Source organism: Coregonus lavaretus (genome assembly GCF_964263955.1).
Source record: "Coregonus lavaretus genome assembly, chromosome: 31".
Classification (NCBI taxonomy): Eukaryota; Metazoa; Chordata; class Actinopteri; order Salmoniformes; family Salmonidae; genus Coregonus; species Coregonus lavaretus.
This window is the reverse complement of record NC_140018.1, coordinates 9,296,329-9,317,212: the sequence shown is the minus strand read 5'-3', so window position 1 is coordinate 9,317,212 and position 20,884 is coordinate 9,296,329. Positions and strand designations below refer to the sequence as shown.

The window sequence follows — 20,884 nt, the reverse complement described above, 5'->3', positions numbered from 1 at the left end:
CAGGACATGCCGTGGAAGGTGCGGAGGTTTGCTAAGCTGGACATGTCTGCCCGTCTGGAGCTGCAGTCTGCACTGGACGCTGAGATCAGAGCCAAACAGACCATCCAAGACGAACTGAACAAAGTCAAGGCCTCCAACATCTCCACTGAGTGGTACATCCACTGCTGCTCTTACTTAGTTACTTCTACTTTTAAACTCTTACTTAGTCTAAGAACTACACTGAGACTACACTGAATCTTTATTTTTCCAAAAGGGAACAGGGGATGCCAGGCACATTAAAATGCAGTACATTGCAATCTGTCAAGAAAGTGCACCTAAACCACCATTGCTCTATTACGCTTGCATGATCTGATTTGACATTGTTGACATTCTCTTGTTCCTCCATCCTCCTCTCTCCTCAGTAAACTGCAGGAGTCGGAGACTAAGAACCAGGACCTGCTGGCTGAGATCGAGAGGCTGAAGAAGGATACAGAGGAGTTCCGCCTGCGCAGGGGTGAGACTGGAACCATCACCTCTGACCTGTGTTACTCCTCTCCATACCATCACCTCTGACCTGTGTTACTCCTCTCCATACCATCACCTCTGACCTGTGTTACTCCTCTCCATACCATCACCTCTGACCTGTGTTACTCCTCTCCACACCATCACCTCTGACCTGTGTTACTCCTCTCCATACCATCACCTCTGACCTGTGTTACTCCTCTCCACACCATCACCTCTGACCTGTGTTACTCCTCTCCACACCATCACCTCTGACCTGTGTTACTCCTCTCCACACCATCACCTCTGACCTGTGTTACTCCTCTCCACACCATCACCTCTGACCTGTGTTACTCCTCTCCACACCATCACCTCTGACCTGTGTTACTCCTCTCCACACCATGTATTCTATTTGAGTGCCAACCTTTTTGTTTTTCAATGGAATAACTGGACCAACTAAGAAACTTTCAACGTACGAAGCTGGGAGAGCACAACAGTTTTCCACTTTCTCTGTGCTAAAGCCTCTTCTAGTACAGCATGCTGATGTGATGTTTGTCTCTGGTGTGGTTGTCTTGTGTAGGTGTGAAACACCAGGACTCCCAGAACTCTTTCCTGGCCTTCCTCAACGCCCCCACCTCAGCCCTGGACCAGTTCGATGTAAGTAACCATCCTTCAGACTTTACAGACAGAATGTCTCTTAATAATCTGTTCCCAATTCCACTGTCTCTGATCCATTTAAAGATGAGAGGAATTCTTTAATCAACCTTTATCTTTTTTTGTGTGTGAGTGGGTGTTCCTTCCTTCACTTAAAAAAAATAAAATATTTGATTTTGTTCAGAACATTCATTTTATTTTATTAATTTAGTTTCTTTCATTTGTATGAATATTTGACATCTTGTTTTTATTTGGCTCTCCTTGTTTTCATGTTCTGCTCCATCAGGACTCTTTCTCCTCATCCTCTTCCTCTTTAATTGAGTTTTGGGAAGACGTAAGTTTCTGTTGGGCAGTGGGCGACGTGTGTCTGTGGAGCCATAGACTGTAGATAGACTATAAGCTAACTAGTTGTTTTCTGTTGGGCAGTGGGCGACGTGTGTCTGTGGAGCTATAGGCTGTAGATAGACTATAAGCTAACTAGTTGCCTCATAAAGAGAGTGGTGATGTCATTTGATCCAGTGTGAGTTCGTGAACCGTACCCCTCTGTGTTCGTCTGTGTGCGTGTCTGTGAGATTCATAGCTAGTCCTGTGTGAGTTGATGGGCCTACTAGCCAATGAGTCTTCTGTGAATGTAGTAGTAGATCAACATTACCCAGTCTTTGGCTATGTCTCGATTTTCCACATTTCTCCCAAAGTGTCATGAATTTAAAAGCATAGGATTGGCATAAGAATTGGCTAGAGCAGGGCTCTCCAACCCTGTTCCTGGAGAGCTACCCTCCTGTAGGTGTTCTCTCCAACCCTGTTCCTGGAGAGCTACCCTCCTGTAGGTGTTCTCTCCAACCCTGTTCCTGGAGAGCTACCCTCCTGTAGGTGTTCTCTCCAACCCTGTTCCTGGAGAGCTACCCTCCTGTAGGTGTTCTCTCTAACCCTAGTTGTATCAACCAGCTAATTATTAGAATTAGGTGTGCTAGATTAGGGTTGTAGTGAACCTACAGGACGGTAGCTCTCCAGGAACAGGGTTGGAGAGCCCTGGGCTCGAGGGAGTTTCAACCGTTTGTTAAATCAATTTGAGAAGGTGTGCAAATGCACACTTCAGAAAAAGGGTGGATAACTGTGACGTAGCCATTGAGTGAGAGTTTGGGCTCCTTGGCTTTTAGCTAAGACTTCAAGTGGAACTGACATCATGTCATATATGAAACAAACACACAATCATAATATCAGTAAAAAAAATATCAAATTCCCAGTTTATGCTACAAAACCAACTTTATATGAGGCATAGTTGGCAGAATAGATGGATGCAGTTCAATGCATGATCAATGTACTGTAATTCACCAATACATTTCTTGGTAGTCCAACAAATATTGCTATCAGGTTGTAAATCACAGCTGGCCTGGTACATTGTTTGCTCCCTCCAGCCATTCGGGATTCGGTTTTAATGACTCAATATTTTAAACAAAAACTGACTAATGTAACTAAGGCTGGGAATGTCAATACAATGAAACTAGCAAGGGCAATAATCACAAGTCAGTCATAACATGGCTAATAGGCTAGCTTATCTATTTTTGTAGCAATTTATTTAGCGAGCTTAAAACATGCAGCCTAACATTAGCTAGCTAGCTAGCTAGCTTCTGGGAGGATGACATGTCATTGGACGAGTGGGTGAGTGGCCGACTTTTCCCCCCCCATATATTTTTCTGTGGCTATAGCTAGAGTTGTAGGTGTCATTTGGTTAGCTAGCAAGAAATGTGACTCACTTTGCTAGCTAGCTATTCTGAACTTGAATGACTGTTATCCACAGTTAGCATATCTCTTAGTTGTCAATCAACTGTATTTGGCATCGATCAAATGGTCAGGGAGGCAGGCAAGTTCCCATTCAATTATTAAAAAGTGGGTTGGGACAAGCATGCATTGGCAGGCAAGCTGCAGAAGGGAGAGCCGGCTACTATTCCCCATCGTTTATCAGTGCAATTTTGACGGCCAACTACAAGCTGAAAAAGTTTGAGAGGGTTTATCTGCTGTTTCCTCATTAGATTTTAGCTATCTCGCTCTGGCTAACATTAGTTGTTGATCTTGTTGTGGTTGATGTGCATAGGCAACTGAGGGTGAGCGAGCCAACCTTTTCATTGTTGTTTGATCAATGTAAGAGAACTCCCGTGGTATTTACATATTTGCAGAAATCCATTCCGGTGTATTTTGTGGCTTTTTGGCAAATGCTGCCTGAAGATCAGACGCTGTTGCTACTGCCTGTAAACACACAGTCAAAGTGAATGATGACAGGCCCTTGTGACAAATGGCTTATTTGCATATAGGCCTACTGTAGCTCTGATTTGACTATTGCGCACCGGTCTGTGTAAAGTCCGGTCCTGGGCAAGACAGATGTTTTTGTTAGGTTTTATTTACTGCAGTGTCTATTAATTGTCCAAACGCACGGCTGCTTTCCCACTCTATATTGCTGTAGATATTTCACAAATGCCTTACTCCATGTCATTCCCAAACATTATATGAAAGTATGAAAACTATAAAATTACCATATCTAAGTGGTTGCATGTCAGAAAAGGCCTCATATCCTTCCTGGGGGTGTACAGTGCCTTCAAAAAGTATTCACATTTTGTTGTGTTACAGCCTGAATTCAAAATTGATTTTAAAAAAAAAATTCTAACCCAACTACACACAATACCCCATAATGACAAAGTGAAAACATGTTTTTAGACATTTTTTCAAATGTATTGAAAATGAAATACAGAAATATTTTATTTAAATAAGTATTCACACTCCGGAGTCCATAATTTGTAGAAGCGATTACAGCTGTGGGTCTTTCTGGGTAGGTCTCTAAGACCTTTCCACACCTGGATTGGACAATATTAGCCCGTTTTATTATTTTGTTTATTCTTCAAGCTCTGTCAAGTATTTTTGATTCTGGATCATTGCTAGACAGCCATTTTCAAGTCTTGCCATAGATTTTCAAGATTTAAGTCAAACTTTCACTAGGCCATTCAATGTCGTCTTGGTAAGCAACTCGGGTGTATATTTGGCCTTGTGTTTTAGGTTATTGTCCTGCTGAAAAGTAAATTAGTCTCCCAGTGTCTGTTGGAAAGCAGACTGAACCAGATTTTCCTCTAAGATTTTGCCTGTGTTTATAGCTGTATCCCGTTTCCGTCACAACCATTCAACTCTGTAACTGTTTTAAAATCACCATTGGCCTCATGTTAAAATCCCTGGGTGTATTGATACACCATCCAAAGCCTAGTTAATAACTTCACCATGCTCAAAGGGATATTCAGCGTCTGCTTTTTTTTTCTTCTTTTTTTTTTACACACATCTACCTTCTTTGCAAGGCATTGAACCCTGGTCTTTGTGGTTGAATCTGTGCTTCAAATTCACTACTCGATTGAGGGACCTTACAGATAATTGTACTGTATGTGTGGGGTACAGAGATGGTGTAGTCATAAAAAAATCATGTTAACCACTATTATTGAACACGGAATGAGTCCATGCAACTTATTATGCAATTTGTTAAGCACATTTTTACTCCTGAACTTATTTAGGCTTGCCATGACAAAGAGGTTGAATACTTATTGACTCAAGACATTTCAGCTTTAAATGTTTTATTAATTTCAAAAATGTTCTGCAAACAAAATTCCACTTTGACATTATGGGGTATTGTGTGTAGGGCTGTTGCGGTGACTGTAGGGCTGTTGCGGTGACTGTAGGGCTGTTGTGGTGACTGTAGGGCTGTTGCGGTGACTGTATTACCGCCACACCGGCAGCCATGACCGCAGTAAAATTCCATGTGACCTTTGAGTCACGGTAATCTCCGGTTATGCACTCAGGACATGCTTCAGTATTACGCAGCTTACTAACAACCATCAGGTCCTAATGGCCTGGGACTCAGGGCTGTATTGTCCCGCTAACCACTGACATCAATGCAAATGCAATCGAAAATCTCATCAAACACTTATCATCAAAACAGTATCCTGCTTTTAAAACTCACCTCAATGTGATTATCAATTTGAAGAAAGAAGTTCAACAACAGGTTGAAACTGAGTGTAAAACATGGTCGTTGTGGATGTTGTTTCAAAGCCTAACACAACCAAATGGACAGCGCTTTCTAAGGTGATGATTAATTCAAAACACCATATGCATATTATGCACAGGCTTATGAGCCCAAGCCCCCCCCCCCAAAAAAAACTGTATTATGATTGTGCCATTATACAATAGCCTACCGCATATTAGGCATTGCAGAAAAACATAAAACAAAACTTATTTAAGATATCTTTGGTACATAATTGGTCTAGCCTGTACTCCAAAATAAAACTAATTTGAGTAATCGCCTTTGAGTGTGGACTCGATTATTATGCATACTGGATGGACTGGTTACCTTTATGTTACACTCCAATATTTCTATCCACTAGTCTGGGAGAGAACGGAATGGGAAAGATATCCTTTCTATTTTATTCAGCTAAATTCGATTATATTATTCTTTCTATAAAATCATATAATATAAAATAATGGCATGGGACTTAAAAGCATATCTTGTCAGCTAAATGAACAAGCCTACAGCCTATGGCATGGAGCATAGCCAGCTAACATACAGTAGGCCAACTCGTATGCTGTTCTTCAGAAATACATTTTCTTCATATCATAATGTTTATTTAAAATGGACTAAAATATATAATGGATTTATTGTAATAGAGTATATTCAATTGATTTATATAAAATAAAATGTGGTGTTACAAAGGCGGCATCAGCGGCTTGTATGCAGCTTGGAGGCCTGGAGATACTAAACGTGTTTATGTTAACAGTCAATTACTGTGACACCGGCAGTCTTTTGCATGACGATAACCGGCAGTCTTTTGCATGACGATAACCGGCAGTCTTTTGCATGACGATAACCGGCAGTCTTTTGCATGACGATAACCGGCAGTCTTTTGCATGACGATAACCGGCAGTCTTTTGCATGACGATAACCGGCAGTCTTTTGCATGACGATAACCGGCAGTCTTTTGCATGACGATAACCGGCAGTCTTTTGCATGACGATAACCGGCAGTCTTTTGCATGACGATAACCGGCAGTCTTTTGCATGACGATAACCGGCAGTCTTTTGCATGACGATAACCGGCAGTCTTTTGCATGACGATAACCGGCAGTCTTTTGCATGACGATAACCGGCAGTCTTTTGCATGACGATAACCGGCAGTCTTTTGCATGACGATAACCGGCAGTCTTTTGCATGACGATAACCGGCAGTCTTTTGCATGACGATAACCGGCAGTCTTTTGCATGACGATAACCGGCAGTCTTTTGCATGACGATAACCGGCAGTCTTTTGCATGACGATAACCGGCAGTCTTTTGCATGACGATAACCGGCAGTCTTTTGCATGACGATAACCGGCAGTCTTTTGCATGACGATAACCGGCAGTCTTTTGCATGACGATAACCGGCAGTCTTTTGCATGACGATAACCGGCAGTCTTTTGCATGACAATAACCGGCAGTCTTTTGCATGACGATAACCGGCAGTCTTTTGCATGACGATAACCGGCAGTCTTTTGCATGACGATAACCGGCAGTCTTTTGCATGACGATAACCGGCAGTCTTTTGCATGACGATAACCGGCAGTCTTTTGCATGACGATAACCGGCAGTCTTTTGCATGACAATAACCGGCAGTCTTTTGCATGACGATAACCGGCAGTCTTTTGCATGACGATAACCGGCAGTCTTTTGCATGACGATAACCGGCAGTCTTTTGCATGACGATAACCGGCAGTCTTTTGCATGACGATAACCGGCAGTCTTTTGCATGACGATAACCGGCAGTCTTTTGCATGACGATAACCGGCGGACAAAATGTCATGACCGCCACAGCCCTAATTGTGTTTCCATTTTGAATTCAGGCTGTAACACAACAAAATGTGGAAGAAGTAAAAGGGTGTTAATACTTTCTGAAGGCGCTGTATATGAACAGATTTTAATAACATTTCATGTTGCTCAAATGCTGTCAGTTCCACTTTAAAATAATGTTTGTCGATTGAGAGGATTCCTTCCATTTTGTATTTGTATTTATTAAGGATCCCCATTAGTTCCTGCCAAGGCAGCAGCTACTTTTCCTGGGGTCCAGCTAAAATTAAGGCAGTAATATACATTATAATACAATTTTTAAACATTAAAATACATTTTACAACAGATTTCACAATTGATGAAGTGTGTGCCCTCAGGCTACTACTCTACTACAAAACGCCATCCAGGTGTACGTGTGTGGATAGTGTGTATGTTATGTGTGTTTGTACCTGTGTGTGTGACTCTTCACAGTCCTCGCTGTTCCATAAGGTGTATTTTTGTGTTTTTCTAAATCTGATTTTACTGCTTGCGTGAGTTGCTTGATGTGGAATAGAGTTCCATGTAGCCATTCACTATACAGACATTCTTTAAAGTCATACTTGGCTTTGAGTCCAGACACTACAGAACATACATCTGTTTAATACCCTGTAATGAGCTTCCCTTCCACACAGTAGTACTATCACGAGTTCCCCTATTAGGCCTAGAGGCTGCATCCCAAATGGCACCCTATTCCCTTTGACCAGGGGCTCTGGTGAAAAATAGTGCACTATGTAGGGAATAGGGTGCCATTTGGGACGTTGACAGAGATGACCCAATCCAGGCAGTGACCTTCAGTGCAATGTGGAAAGGACATCTTCAACAGATAGATAGGCTATCATTCCTTTTTATGTGTCCTATTTAAGAGCCACTTCAGACTTCTCAATGTTTACATCTCTCCATTTCTCCATCCCCCTCTCTGTCTCTCTCCCCCCCCCCCCCCACTGAAGCGCTCTCCATCCGTTGGGCCAACTAGCAAAGGCAGACGTGTAAGCTAAGCAGCAGTTCTGTGCTTGTTATTTTGTCTGTGCCCAATCACCCTCTGAATCTCAATCCTGTCTGTTGCATGAATGGGAATACATTGTCTGTGTGCATGGGAAAAAGCAACCTCGGACTTTCAAATAAGTTCTATCAAATGCTTCCTTGTAAGGGGTCTGTTACTGTGTGTTTCTTAGTTTCTAAGGCATGGTGTATGGCCTGCACTGTAGTCCTCCAGTAAGCTACAGTAACCTAGCCTATATGTTGTTGTCCTCCAAGTGGCTTTGTGGATTTCCCCAAACCAAAAGCATGGTTTATGGTGGTGCTGTTCTCTCTGGTGGTACAGTCAGCATGGTCAAAAGGTTATGTGTACCGCTCTTGTCATATGCATGGTTCATGGGTTTGTGGTCCAACCTCTAGGCTTCCTAATGACAATTGACCAATGGGATGGTCAGTCCTATATCTACTACGTGTGTCTCAGTTTTGAGAGCATGGCGCTTGCAACGCCAGGGTTGTGAGTTCGATTCCCACAGGGGACCAGTATGAAAAAAGTATGAAAATGTATGAACTCACTACTGTAAGTCGCTCTGGATAAGAGCGTCTGCTAATTGACTAAAATGTAAATGTAAAATGTATGACCACAATCCCCATTTACCTTTATAATATTGTGCATCTACCTGGTTCAATGGATTTCTTGCTTTTCCCTCTAAGCATGGATGGTGCTTTTTGGTCTCTCTTGGTTTCCTTACTTTCTACCAACTCCCGAACACCATTTCTTCTATGTCCAGCAACACTTCTTTCTTTCTACCTTGCTCTCTCTCTCTCTCTCTTGCTCCCCCCCAGGTGGACTCGGTGGATAACTTCACTCCCTCCAACACCCCATCCAGGGACGAGGACTCCAAGAAGTCTCGCTCACGGTCGCCCTCCATGGCCAGCGACGTGGAGCCCATTGAGGTGAACCCTGAACTTTGACCACTACGCTGGTTTCCCGGCCATAGATTAAATAGGTATATATTGTGCTGTACTCAAATATTTGTCTTTTCCCTCCCTCCAGTTGATAGACCACCCCCCACGCACAGTCCAGACCTCCACCATGCGATCAGGAGGCTATGGTAGTATCGGCCGCTCATCACCCAAGGTAAGACCTGACATCCTTCTAGACTTCCCAAATACCCTTCTACTGTTTTAACCACAGTCAATACTTTGTAATGTCAATCCCATGGACCCGACGAAGACCAGGCTAAGATTAAAATGCTTACCGTTGCTGTATTTAAATAAAATGTCACTTTTTAATGTGTGTGTGCGTGTCCTTTCTGTATTTGTCCTATGTGTTTTGACCGGCCCTCTGTTCTCCCCTGTTTGTCCCATGCAGCCCAAAGCCCACCAGTTTGTGGTGAAGTCCTTCAGTGCTCCCACCAAGTGTAACCAGTGCACCTCTCTGATGGTGGGACTCATCCGCCAGGGCTGCACCTGTGAAGGTAGGAGAAGAGGAGAGAGGGGGAGAGAAAGGGAGAGTGGATAAAAGGGGGAGGAGGAGGAGAGAGGGAGGAAGACAGATGGGAGAATGAGGAGAGCGGGGGAGAAAGGGAGGGAGACTGGGATTTGAGAAAAGGGAGTGAGGGAAACTGAAACGGAAGGAGGAGAAGAAGGCAGGATGGAAGCAGGAAGCGGGACTAGACTGAGGTGTCGGTACATTCTCTTTTGATGCGTGACGTGGCTATAATGGATATAACCCACTCATTCTCTCCTGTCTGGTCCTGTAGTGTGTAACTTCTCATGCCACGTGACGTGTGCTGACAAGGCTCCAGCGGTGTGCCCCGTGCCACATGACCAGACCAGGGGGCCGCTGGGCATCGACCCTCAGAGGGGCATCGGCACTGCCTACGAGGGACACGTCAGAGTACGTATGACACAGAAGATTGTTTGTTTATGAGCTCTTTTAAAAACTTTGGGTTGACATTTCCTGCTGGAATAAGTCCCTACCTGTGAATTAAAGTGCACATTTAAAAACGTATATTTTACCTTCTATGTATAGCCTCTCTATCTCCAGAGGCTGACCTGTGTGTGTTTGTGAGGTTTGCCTGTTAATGGTGTGTGTATAATAAAATATGTCTCTGTCTGTAGTACTGGGCTGGAACAAAACCCTGCACAACCAATAGCTCCCAAATACAAGGGTTTTTCACCACTGGCCATACTAGGTTGGGTCTATGTGGGAGACTGAAGTGTGTGTCTGTCCCTGTGTGTGTTCCCAGGTGCCCAAGCCCACAGGGGTGAAGAAGGGTTGGCAGCGGGCGGTGGCCGTGGTGTGTGACTTCAAGCTCTTCCTGTACGAGCTGGGAGAGGGCAAGACCACAACGCCCAGTGTGGTCGTCAGTCAGGTCATAGACATGAGGTAAGGACTACAACCTGAGCTCTGTCTGAACTACAACTCCCATAGATGGGAGAAAGCAATGGCTGCTTATCAGAATTACCTCTGGGTTTAGTTCTTTAGTTCACTCTCTCTCCTTCTTTGTTTTCCAGGGATGAGGAGTTTTCAGTCAGTTCTGTTCTGGCGTCAGATGTCATTCATGCCAGTCGCAAGGACATCCCATGTATATTCAGGGTAAGCCTTTTATTCATGATTTTTGAATAAATGCATTTATACATTCATACGTTTACTCAGTGATTACTCCCCCACCTGTTCCACAGTCTTCAGATTTCTCAGCTTTTAACAGTACTTCTGCTTTTGTTGTGGGGAGGCCGTTCTGAAAGTTGTCTCCTCTGACCTCTAACCCCTCCAGGTGACGGCGTCCCAGCTCTCCCCCTCCTCCAGTCACAAGCCTTCCATCCTGATCCTGGCCGACAGCGACCATGAGAGGAACAAGTGGGTGGGGCTTGTCAGCGAGCTGCACCGCATCCTCAAGAAGAACAAGCTGAAGGAGCGTTTCGTCTACGTGCCCAAAGAGGCTTACGACAGCACGCTACCGCTCATCAAGACCACGCAGTCCGCCGCTATTATAGGTAGGTGGAGGACACACACACACACACAGCCTCTTTATTTTGGCCATGTAGTAAGGAAGTAAATATAGGAACATGAACCAAACTCTGTATCTGACTTTAGTTTGTTGTATACAGCCATTACATGTTCTGCTGCAGTCTCCCTCTGTCATTACCAGGGTTCTAATGACCTCTCTACTGCAGAACAGATGGGGACAGACTTTATGCACCTCGATACCTAGCCCTGCAGTAGACTCTGAATCAAACCTACTCTTGTTGTTTTTTCTTCAGATCACGAGCGTGTTGCCCTGGGCAACGAGGAAGGCCTTTTTGTCATCCATGTCACCAAAGATGGTAAGACTTTAGCACCCGCCTGGAGATGGTAAGACTCCAGCACCCACCTGGAGATGGTAAGACTCCAGCACCCACCTGGAGATGGTGAGACTTTAGTACCCACCTGGAGATGGTGAGACTTTAGTACCCACCTGGAGATGGTGATGCACTTTTCCCATTATGCAGTTGAATTCTCACCACATGTTGGCGATCACAGTGGAGTTTTTTTGACAACTCTCTCTCCCCCTCCTCTCCCCCCCTCTCTCTCCTCCTCCTCCTCTACTTTCCCTCTCTCCCCTCCTCTCTCCCCTCCTCCTCTACTTCCCCTCCCCTCCTCTCTCCCCTCCTCTCCCCTCCCCTCCTCTCTCTCCTCCTCCTCTCTCCCCTCCTGACCTAACAGAGATCATCCGTGTTGGGGACAATAAGAAAGTCCACCACATTGACCTGGTCCCCCAGGAGCAGCTCCTAGCGGTCATCTCCGGCCGTAACCGTCACGTCCGTCTTTTCCCCATGGCCGCGCTGGACGGACGGGAGATGGACTCCTATAAGCTGGCCGAGACCAAGGGCTGCACGGCGCTGGTGTCCGGCTCTGTCCGAAACAACTCCCTCACTTGTCTGTGTGTGGCCATGAAGAGACAGGTCATCTGTTACGAGGTGGGTGGTGGGAGGTGGTAGCAGAAGGGATGGGGTTGGTGGGACTTTGTTTGTTAAGCACTTTTACCAGCCGTTTTTCTATGTTGTCGCTCTTAAGTATGTTACAAATTATGTAATATAACTTTGCTTATCAAATATATTTTAAGCAACTATATAGGCTCTATTTATGGGATTATGAAGGGTCGATTAAGCCTACAAATATTAAAGAATGAACTCACAATATAACAACATGATGGTTCTATATCTCCCAGGTGAACAAGAGCAAGGTGCGCCACCGCCGGCTGCGGGAGCTCCAAACCCCAGGTCCCGTCCAGTGGATGGGTCTCCTGAGCGAGCGGCTGTGTGTGGGCTACCAGGCTGGCTTCACACGCTACAGCGTCCATGGGGACTGTGTCCCGGTCAGCCTGCTGCACCCCGAGGACCACACCCTGGCCTTCATCTCCCAGCAGGCCCTGGACGCGCTGTGTGCCGTGGAGATCTCCTCCAAGGAGCTGCTGCTCTGCTTCTCAGCCATAGGGGTCTACGTGGACTCGCAGGGCCGCCGCTCGCGCCAGCAGGAGCTGATGTGGCCCGCCATTCCCAACTCCGCCTGTGAGTTCTGAACCAGCACAACAGCCTTAAAGGCTAATTCTGCCACTTTTCAACCTCAGATCCATCATCTCCAGGACAATACCAGTGTCTACATGTGTGAAACAGTGTATTTCTATGATCTGTGGTTAAACAGATCAGAAGAAAGGTCCTGAAAAAATGCTTCTCTGTGACATCACAGGGTAGGATTAAAAGTAAAAAACAGTGATTTTCAAAACTTGCAACGAGTTTCTAGCACAAGGGAGGGTATTTTCTTGCTCCCCACGTCACCGCGCATTTCATAGTGTTTGAAAATCACTTTTTAAAATGTTTAAACTTTTGATGATGTCATCGAGTATAACTTTTTTGCTATATATTTTTTTCTACAAAACTTACAAATGTGCCGTTTTCACATGTTGACACTGGTATTGTGCTGGAGATAATGACAATGAGGTTGAAAAGAGGTGAAGTTGGCCTTTAACCTTTTCATAAACCAAGTATTTTATATAAGGTTTAATTTCCCCACTGTTTACAAACAACAGGAACAAAATCTAACAATGTACACTACCATTCAAAAGTTTGGGGTCACTTAGAAATGTCCTTGTTTTCTAAAGAAAAGCATTTTTTTTGTCCATTAAAAGAACATCAAATTGATCAGAAATACAGTGTAGACATTGTTAATGTTGGAAATGGCTATTGTAGCTGATTTTTAATGGCATATCTACATAGGCATACAGAGGCCCATTATCAGCAACCATCAGTCCTATGTTCCAATGGCACGTTGTGTTTGCTAATCCAAGTTTATCATTTTTAAAAGGCTAATTGATCATTAGAAAACACTTTTGTAATTATGTTAGCACAGCTGAAGCAATAAAACTGGCCTTATTGAGACTAGTATCTGGAGCATCAGCAATTGTGGGTTTGATTACAGAATCAAAATGGCCAGAAACAAAGAACTTTCTTCTGAAACTCGTCAGTCTATTCTTGTTCTGAGAAATGAAGGCTATTCCATGCGAGAAATTGCCAGGAAACTGAAGATCTCGTACAACGCTGTGTACTACTCCCTTCACAGAACAGCGCAAACTGTCTCTAACCAGAATAGAAAGAGGAGTGGGAGGCTCCGGTGCACAACTGAGCAAGAGGACAAATACATTAGTGTCTAGTTTGAGAAACAGACGCCTCACAGGTCCTCAGCTGGCAGCTTCATTAAATAGTACCCGCAAAACAACAGTCTCAACGTCAACAGTGACTCCGGCATGCTGACCTCCTAGGCAGAGTTACAAATAAAAAGCCATATCTCAGACTGGCCAATAAAAATAAAATATTAAGATGGGCAAAAGAACACAGACACTGGACAGAGGAAGATTGGAAAAAAGTGTTAAGGACAGACTAATTGAAGATTGAGGTGTTCGGATCACAAAGAAGAACAAATGAAAAGATGCTGGAGGAGTGCTTGATGCCATCTGTCAAGCATGGTGGAGGCAATGTGATGGTCTGGGGGTGTTTGGTGGTGGTAAAGTGGGAGATTTGTACAGGGTAAAAGGGATCTTGAAGAAGGAAGGCTCTCACTCCATTTTGCAACGCCATGCCATACCCTGTGGACGGCGCTTGATTGGAGCCAATTTCCTCCTACAACAGGACAATGACCCAAAGCACAGCTCCAAACTACGCAATAACTATTTAGGGAAGAAGCAGTCAGCTGGTATTCTGTCTATAATGGAGTGGCCAGCACAGTCACCGGATCTCAACCCTATTGAGCTGTTGTGGGAGCAGCTTGACCGTATGGTACGTAAGAAGTGCCCATCAAGCCAATCTAACTTGTGGGAGGTGCTTCAGGAAGCATGGGGTGAAATCTTTTCAGATTACCTCAACAATACATTTCCTATGCATTTTGCTATATTTCCTATTCAAACTCATTTCATGTATGTTTTCATGGAAAACAAGGACATTTCTAAGTGACCCCAAACTTTTTTGAACGGTAGTGTATATTGCTTCTGAATATGTTGAAAACTATCGTGTGGATGTCATGGACTGTCAGTCCTTGCTTCTAGAGCGGCTGTCTGAGAATTTGTGAGGGGTTACATTTCCCTAGCCCCATCCCAAAGCATTCCGGGGGCTGCCGTTTTGCTGAAAAACTAATCCCAGAATGTAGCTTTAAGCCTGAAGCTGATGTTGTCCTCCTTTCTCCTCACTAGGTTACAACGCCCCCTACCTGTCAGTGTACAGTGAGAATGCTGTGGATGTTTTTGATGTCAACACCATGGAGTGGATTCAGACCATCCCATTGAAGAAGGTGAGAGTATAGGACTGCAGATGTAACGGAGGGCCGTTAGTCGAATTGTTATGTGTGTGCATGGTAGGTTTAACCTTTGACCCCGTTGCCTTCCTGAAGGTGCGACCTCTGAACCCTGATGGATCCCTGAACCTCCTGGGTCTGGAGACAGTGAGACTTATTTACTTCAGAAACAAGACGGCAGGTCAGTGACACGTAGGATAGGCCTCTAGACTGCAGGTCAGTTAGGAGAGGTGCACATCTCAGTGATTATTATTACTACCACTGACTGAGTGTAATTCTCATTCTATTCCACAATAGGATTGTCGTTAAAAAAAAGAAGAAAAAAAAGAGATTGAAAAACAATGGGGGGAAAAAATGGGCCATATTGCTGCTGTTGACGACGGCGGCCATGTTGTTAATATTCCAGAGGGTGACGAGTTGGTGGTTCCTGAGACGTCTGACAACAGCAGGAAGCAGATGGTTCGCAACATGAACAACAAGAGACACTTCTCCTTCAGAGTCCCTGAGGAGGAGAGGATGCAGCAGAGGAGGTACACTACATTGTACACAACACTGCATGGTACACAACACTGCATGGTACACAACACTGCATGGTACACAATACTGCGTGGTACACACTGCATGGTACACAACACTGCATTGCACACACTGCATGGTACACAACACTGCATTGCACACACTGCATGGTACACAACACTGCATGGTACACACTGCATGGTACACAACACTGCATGGTACACACTATAGACGCTTCTCCTTCACTCTCCACAGGGGCATTCAGTGAGCTGATCCGTGTGTGTGTGTATCCCCTGTGTAGGGAGATGCTGAGAGACCCAGAGATGAGGAACAAGCTGATATCCAACCCCACCAACTTCAACCACGTGGCCCACATGGGACCTGGAGACGGCATCCAGATTCTCAAAGACCTGCCCATGGTAAGACAGACCACTACAGTCCATATCAGTCTGCTTTAGTCTATACTAGATCCTCAGGAAAAACCTGCCCATGGTAAGACGGACCACTACAGTCTATATCAGTCTGCTTTAGTCTATAACAGATCCTCAGGAAAGACAGAATACTACAGTGTGTCCATAGATTTCTGCTCGGTAGTTGTTCCTCCTTCGTCTGTGTTTGTACATGTGAATGTTTGTGTTTGTTGTCGTTTGTGATTTAATGTCACTGTGTTTACGCATGTGCATATGTGTGGTCATCATGTCTATATAAATTGTAGTATGCATACAGTGGGGAAAAAAAGTATTTAGTCAGCCACCAATTGTGCAAGTTCTCCCACTTAAAAAGATGAGAGAGGCCTGTAATTTCATCATAGGTACACGTCAACTATGACAGACAAATTGAGAGAAAAAAATCCAGAAAATCACATTGTAGGATTTTAAATTAATTTATTTGCAAATTATGGTGGAAAATAAGTATTTGGTCACCTACAAACAAGCAAGATTTCTGGCTCTCACAGACCTCTAACTTCTTCTTTAAGAGGCTCCTCTGTCCTCCACTTGTTACCTGTATTAATGGCACCTGTTTGAACTTGTTATCAGTATAAAAGACACCTGTCCACAACCTCAAACAGTCACACTCCAAACTCCACTATGGCCAAGACCAAAGAGCTGTCAAAGGACACCAGAAACAAAATTGTAGACCTGCACCAGGCTGGGAAGACTGAATCTGCAATAGGTAAGCAGCTTGGTTTGAAGAAATCAACTGTGGGAGCAATTATTAGGAAATGGAAGACATACAAGACCACTGATAATCTCCCTCGATCTGGGGCTCCACGCAAGATCTCACCCCGTGGGGTCAAAATGATCACAAGAACGGTGAGCAAAAATCCCAGAACCACACGGGGGGGACCTAGTGAATGACCTGCAGAGAGCTGGGACCAAAGTAACAAAGCCTACCATCAGTAACACACTACGCCGCCAGGGACTCAAATCCTGCAGTGCCAGACGTGTCCCCCTGCTTAAGCCAGTACATGTCCAGGCCCGTCTGAAGTTTGCTAGAGTGCATTTGGATGATCCAGAAGAGGATTGGGAGAATGTCAAATGGTCAGATGAAACCAAAATATAACTTTTTGGTAAAAACTCAACTCGTCGTGTTTGGAGGACAAAGAATGCTGAGTTGCATCCAAAGAACACCATACCTACTGTGAAGCATGGGGGTGGAAACATCATGCTTTGGGGCTGTTTTTCTGCAAAGGGACCAGGACGACTGATCCGTGTAAAGTAAAGAATGAATGGGGCCATGTATCGTGAGATTTTGAGTGAAAACCTCCTTCCATCAGCAAGGGCATTGAAGATGAAACGTGGCTGGGTCTTTCAGCATGACAATGATCCCAAACACACCGCCCGGGCAACGAAGGAGTGGCTTCGTAAGAAGCATTTCAAGGTCCTGGAGTGGCCTAGCCAGTCTCCAGATCTCAACCCCAAAACAGCGACAGCCCCAAAACATCACTGCTCTAGAGGAGATCTGCATGGAGGAATGGGCCAAAATACCAGCAACAGTGTGTGAAAACCTTGTGAAGACTTACAGAAAACGTTTGACCTGTGTCATTGCCAACAAATGGGTATATAACAAAAGTATTGAAAAACTTTTGTTATTGACCAAATACTTATTTTCCACCATAATTTGCAAATAAATTCATTAAAAATCCTCCAATGTGAATTTCTGGATTTTTTTTCTCATTTTGTCTGTCATAGTTGACGTGTACCTATGATGAAAATTACAGGCCTCTCTCATCTTTTTAAGTGGGAGAACTTGCACAATTGGTGGCTGACTAAATACTTTTTTTCCCCACTGTATGTGTTATTAGTATCATTATGTGAATGTGTGTATTCACTAACGTTTCTGTCTATCTTTGTGTTTTCATCTCATCTCCATAATCCATATACGTGTATCTTCTGTGTGTCTGTCTCTGTCCTCATCCTTCCCGGTCTGTCTCTGTCCTCTCCTGGCCGCTGACCTGTCTTAATGCAGAACGTGCGTGTTCAGGAGAGTCGTGGTGCAGGCTTCAGTGGCTCCGTCTCCATCCCCTCCATCACCAAGAACAGAGCCGAGCCGGGACGCTCCATGAGCGCCAGCAGTGGACTGGGCATCCGTAAGTACCACACTACCGAACACACTAGGCTTGATAAATAAAGAAATATTGTATAATAAAATGTATCAATAAAATGGGGGATTAAAAAACCATTGTAAATATAGGCCTGGGTAGAGAAATGGAAGTGCTTGTTACTAGTGAAAAATGGAAGGTAGATTTAAATGCATTTGTATTGCCTGATACAAATTGTTCTCTCTTCCCTTCCTACCTCCCCCTCTCCCTACCCTCCCTTCTCCCTACCTCCCCTTCTCTGTCCCTCTCCCTACCTCCCCCTCTCCCTACCTCCCCCTCTCCCTACCTCCCCCTCTCACCTTCTCTGTCCCTCTCTCTTCCTCCCCCTCTCTCTCCCCATCCCTCTCTCTCCCCGTCCCTCTCTCTCCCCGTCCCACTCTCTCCCCGTCCCTCTCTCTCCCCTTCTCCGTCCCTCTCTCTCCCCTTCTCCGTCCCTCTCTCTCCCCTTCTCCGTCCCTCTCTCTCCCCGTCTCCGTCCCACTCTCTCTCCGTCCCTCTCGCTCCCCTTCTCCGTCCCTCTCTCTCCCCTTCTCCGTCCCTCTCTCTCCCCTTCTCCGTCCCTCTCTCTCCCCTTCTCCGTCCCTCTCTCTCCCCGTCTCCGTCCCTCTCTCTCCCCGTCCCTCTCTCTCCGTCCTCTCTCTCTCCGTCCCTCTCTCCCCTTCTCCGTCCCTCTCTCCATCCCTCTCTCCCCGCCCCTCTCTCTCCCCGCCCCTCTCTCTCCCCGCCCCTCTCTCTCTCCGTCCCTCTCTCTCTCCGTTCCCCTCTCTCTCCGTCCCTCTCTCTCCCCTTCTCTGTCCCTCTCTCTCTCCGTCCCTCTCTCTCCCCTTCTCCGTCCCTCTCTCTCTCCGTCCCTCTCTCTCTCCGTCCCTTTCTCTCTCCGTCCCTCTCTCTCTCCGTCACTCTCTCTCTCCCCGTCACTCTCTCCCCGTCCCTCTCTCCCCGTCCCTCACTCTCTCCGTCCCTCTCTCTCCCCTTCTCCGTCCCTCTCTCTCCTCGTCCCTCTCTCTCTCCGTCCCTCTCTCTCCCCTTCCTCGTCCCTCTCTCTCTCCGTCCCTCTCTCTCTCCGTCCCTCTCTCTCCCCTTCTCCGTCCCTCTCTCTCTCCGTCCCTCTCTCTCTCCGTCCCTCTCTCTCCCCGTCCCTCTCTCTCTCCGTCCCTCTCTCTCTCCGTCCCTCTCTCTCCCCTTCTCCGTCCATCTCTCTCTCCGTCCCTCTCTCTCCCCGTCCCTCTCTCTCTCCGTCCCTCTCTTTCTTCCACTATTCCATGTATTTTTCTCTCTCTCCAGGTTCGTCATCTCAGAATGGCAATGCGTTGAGGAGAGAGCTGTCCGGGGGTAGCTACAGCTCTAAGCGCCAGACCATGACCTCTCCCTCCGAGAGCTCTTTGTCCTCCGGAGGGGGTATGGACGGCTGCAGCGACGCACCCCTCTCCCAGTTCGACAGAGAGGTACGTGACCAGCCTAGCGTGCTCCCTCCCTAGGGTGCCTGGGTGAAGTGCACTTGATTAAGGCTACTAAAACTCAACTACTAACAATTGGGTAGAATTGTGTTGAATCGGCTGAATGTCTCAGATCAGATGATATACCATTAGGACTTAAAGTTGTTCTTATAAGTCGTATCTCGTAGTGTTCTGAGAGTTGTGTTTTGGTTGTGACAGTTAAGTGGATGGGTCTGAAACCACATTTCATGAATCATTTGAGCACAGTTGCTCTAAATATGACCAGGATCACTCAGGTGAGAAATCATGCCATAACAATACACAGAGTGAAAATACTCTAGCTGGTGACCAATGACGTGGAAGACCTATAATATACAATATATTAAACATATACGTAACTAGACATATCAAAGTGTTCCCCATAACTCTGCCCCCACCACATCCACCACCCAGCCTCCGTGTTCTCCTGCCTCTCGCCCTTCGCCTCATCCCATCCCTCAATCCGATTGGTTCCTGGCACCGGCATCCTAGCCCCTCACAGGGAACTCAATCGGCCCCCTACCCAACCCTGACCCCAGCTATGGTTATCTGCACATTGCCTCTCCCACCCTCAGCCTCAACCACCCACCCAGCCAGCCAGGTGTAGCTATAAGTCACCCTTAACTACTGATTCAGGGTCAGATAGTTCTTCATCCCCCTAATGGTCAGGTTAGAATTGGGGTCTAATAATCTGATCCTAGATGTGTGATTAAGAGCAACCTTTACCTCAAGCATCTAGCCATCCTCCAGCAGGGATTCTAGCCTTAGCTAGCCTTCCTGCCTTTGGCTCCCTCTTCTGGCTGACTGTCTACCCTACCACCCCCACCCTCCCTCAGACCTGGCTGACTGTCTACCCTACCACCCCCACCCTCCCTCAGACCTGGCTGACTGTCTACCCTACCACCCCCACCCTCCCTCAGACCTGGCTGACTGTCTACCCTACCACCCCCACCCTCCCTAAGACCTGGCTGACTGTCTACCCTACCACCCCCACCCTCCCTCAGACCTGGCTGACTGTCTACCCTACCACCCCCACCCTCCCTCAGACCTGGCTGACTGTCTACCCTACCACCCCCACCCTCCCTCAGACCTGGCTGACTGTCTATCCTACCACCCCCACCCTCCCTCAGACCTGGCTGACTGTCTACCCTACCACCCCCACCCTCCCTCAGACCTGGCTGACTGTCTACCCTACCACCCCCACCCTCCCTCAGACCTGGCTGACTGTCTACCCTACCACCCCCACCCTCCCTCAGACCTGGCTGACTGTCTACCCTACCACCCCCACCCTCCCTCAGACCTGGCTGACTGTCTACCCTACCACCCCCACCCTCCCTCAGACCTGGCTGACTGTCTACCCTACCACCCCCAGCCTCCCTCAGACCTGGCTGACTGTCTACCCTACCACCCCCACCCTCCCTCAGACCTGGCTGACTGTCTACCCTACCACCCCCACCCTCCCTCAGACCTGG

The 20,884-nt window shown here is 46.2% G+C and overlaps 1 protein-coding gene across 1 annotated transcript in view; it reads left to right on the top strand.

The window, feature by feature from the left end:
- LOC311106759 (serine/threonine-protein kinase MRCK alpha-like) overlaps nt 1-20,884 on the top strand; it is a 100,219-nt gene that overhangs the window by 69,546 nt on the left and 9,789 nt on the right. The window contains exons 16-34 of the mRNA XM_084149153.1: nt 1-152; nt 402-493; nt 1,061-1,137; nt 8,837-8,947; nt 9,048-9,131; nt 9,366-9,471; nt 9,757-9,893; nt 10,246-10,385; nt 10,514-10,595; nt 10,774-10,993; nt 11,261-11,323; nt 11,703-11,956; nt 12,208-12,547; nt 14,719-14,816; nt 14,916-15,000; nt 15,226-15,349; nt 15,637-15,754; nt 17,805-17,925; nt 19,222-19,382. Coding sequence (XP_084005279.1) covers nt 1-152; nt 402-493; nt 1,061-1,137; nt 8,837-8,947; nt 9,048-9,131; nt 9,366-9,471; nt 9,757-9,893; nt 10,246-10,385; nt 10,514-10,595; nt 10,774-10,993; nt 11,261-11,323; nt 11,703-11,956; nt 12,208-12,547; nt 14,719-14,816; nt 14,916-15,000; nt 15,226-15,349; nt 15,637-15,754; nt 17,805-17,925; nt 19,222-19,382 — 2,565 coding nt within the window. The remainder of the gene's footprint in view (nt 153-401; nt 494-1,060; nt 1,138-8,836; nt 8,948-9,047; nt 9,132-9,365; nt 9,472-9,756; nt 9,894-10,245; nt 10,386-10,513; nt 10,596-10,773; nt 10,994-11,260; nt 11,324-11,702; nt 11,957-12,207; nt 12,548-14,718; nt 14,817-14,915; nt 15,001-15,225; nt 15,350-15,636; nt 15,755-17,804; nt 17,926-19,221; nt 19,383-20,884) is intronic.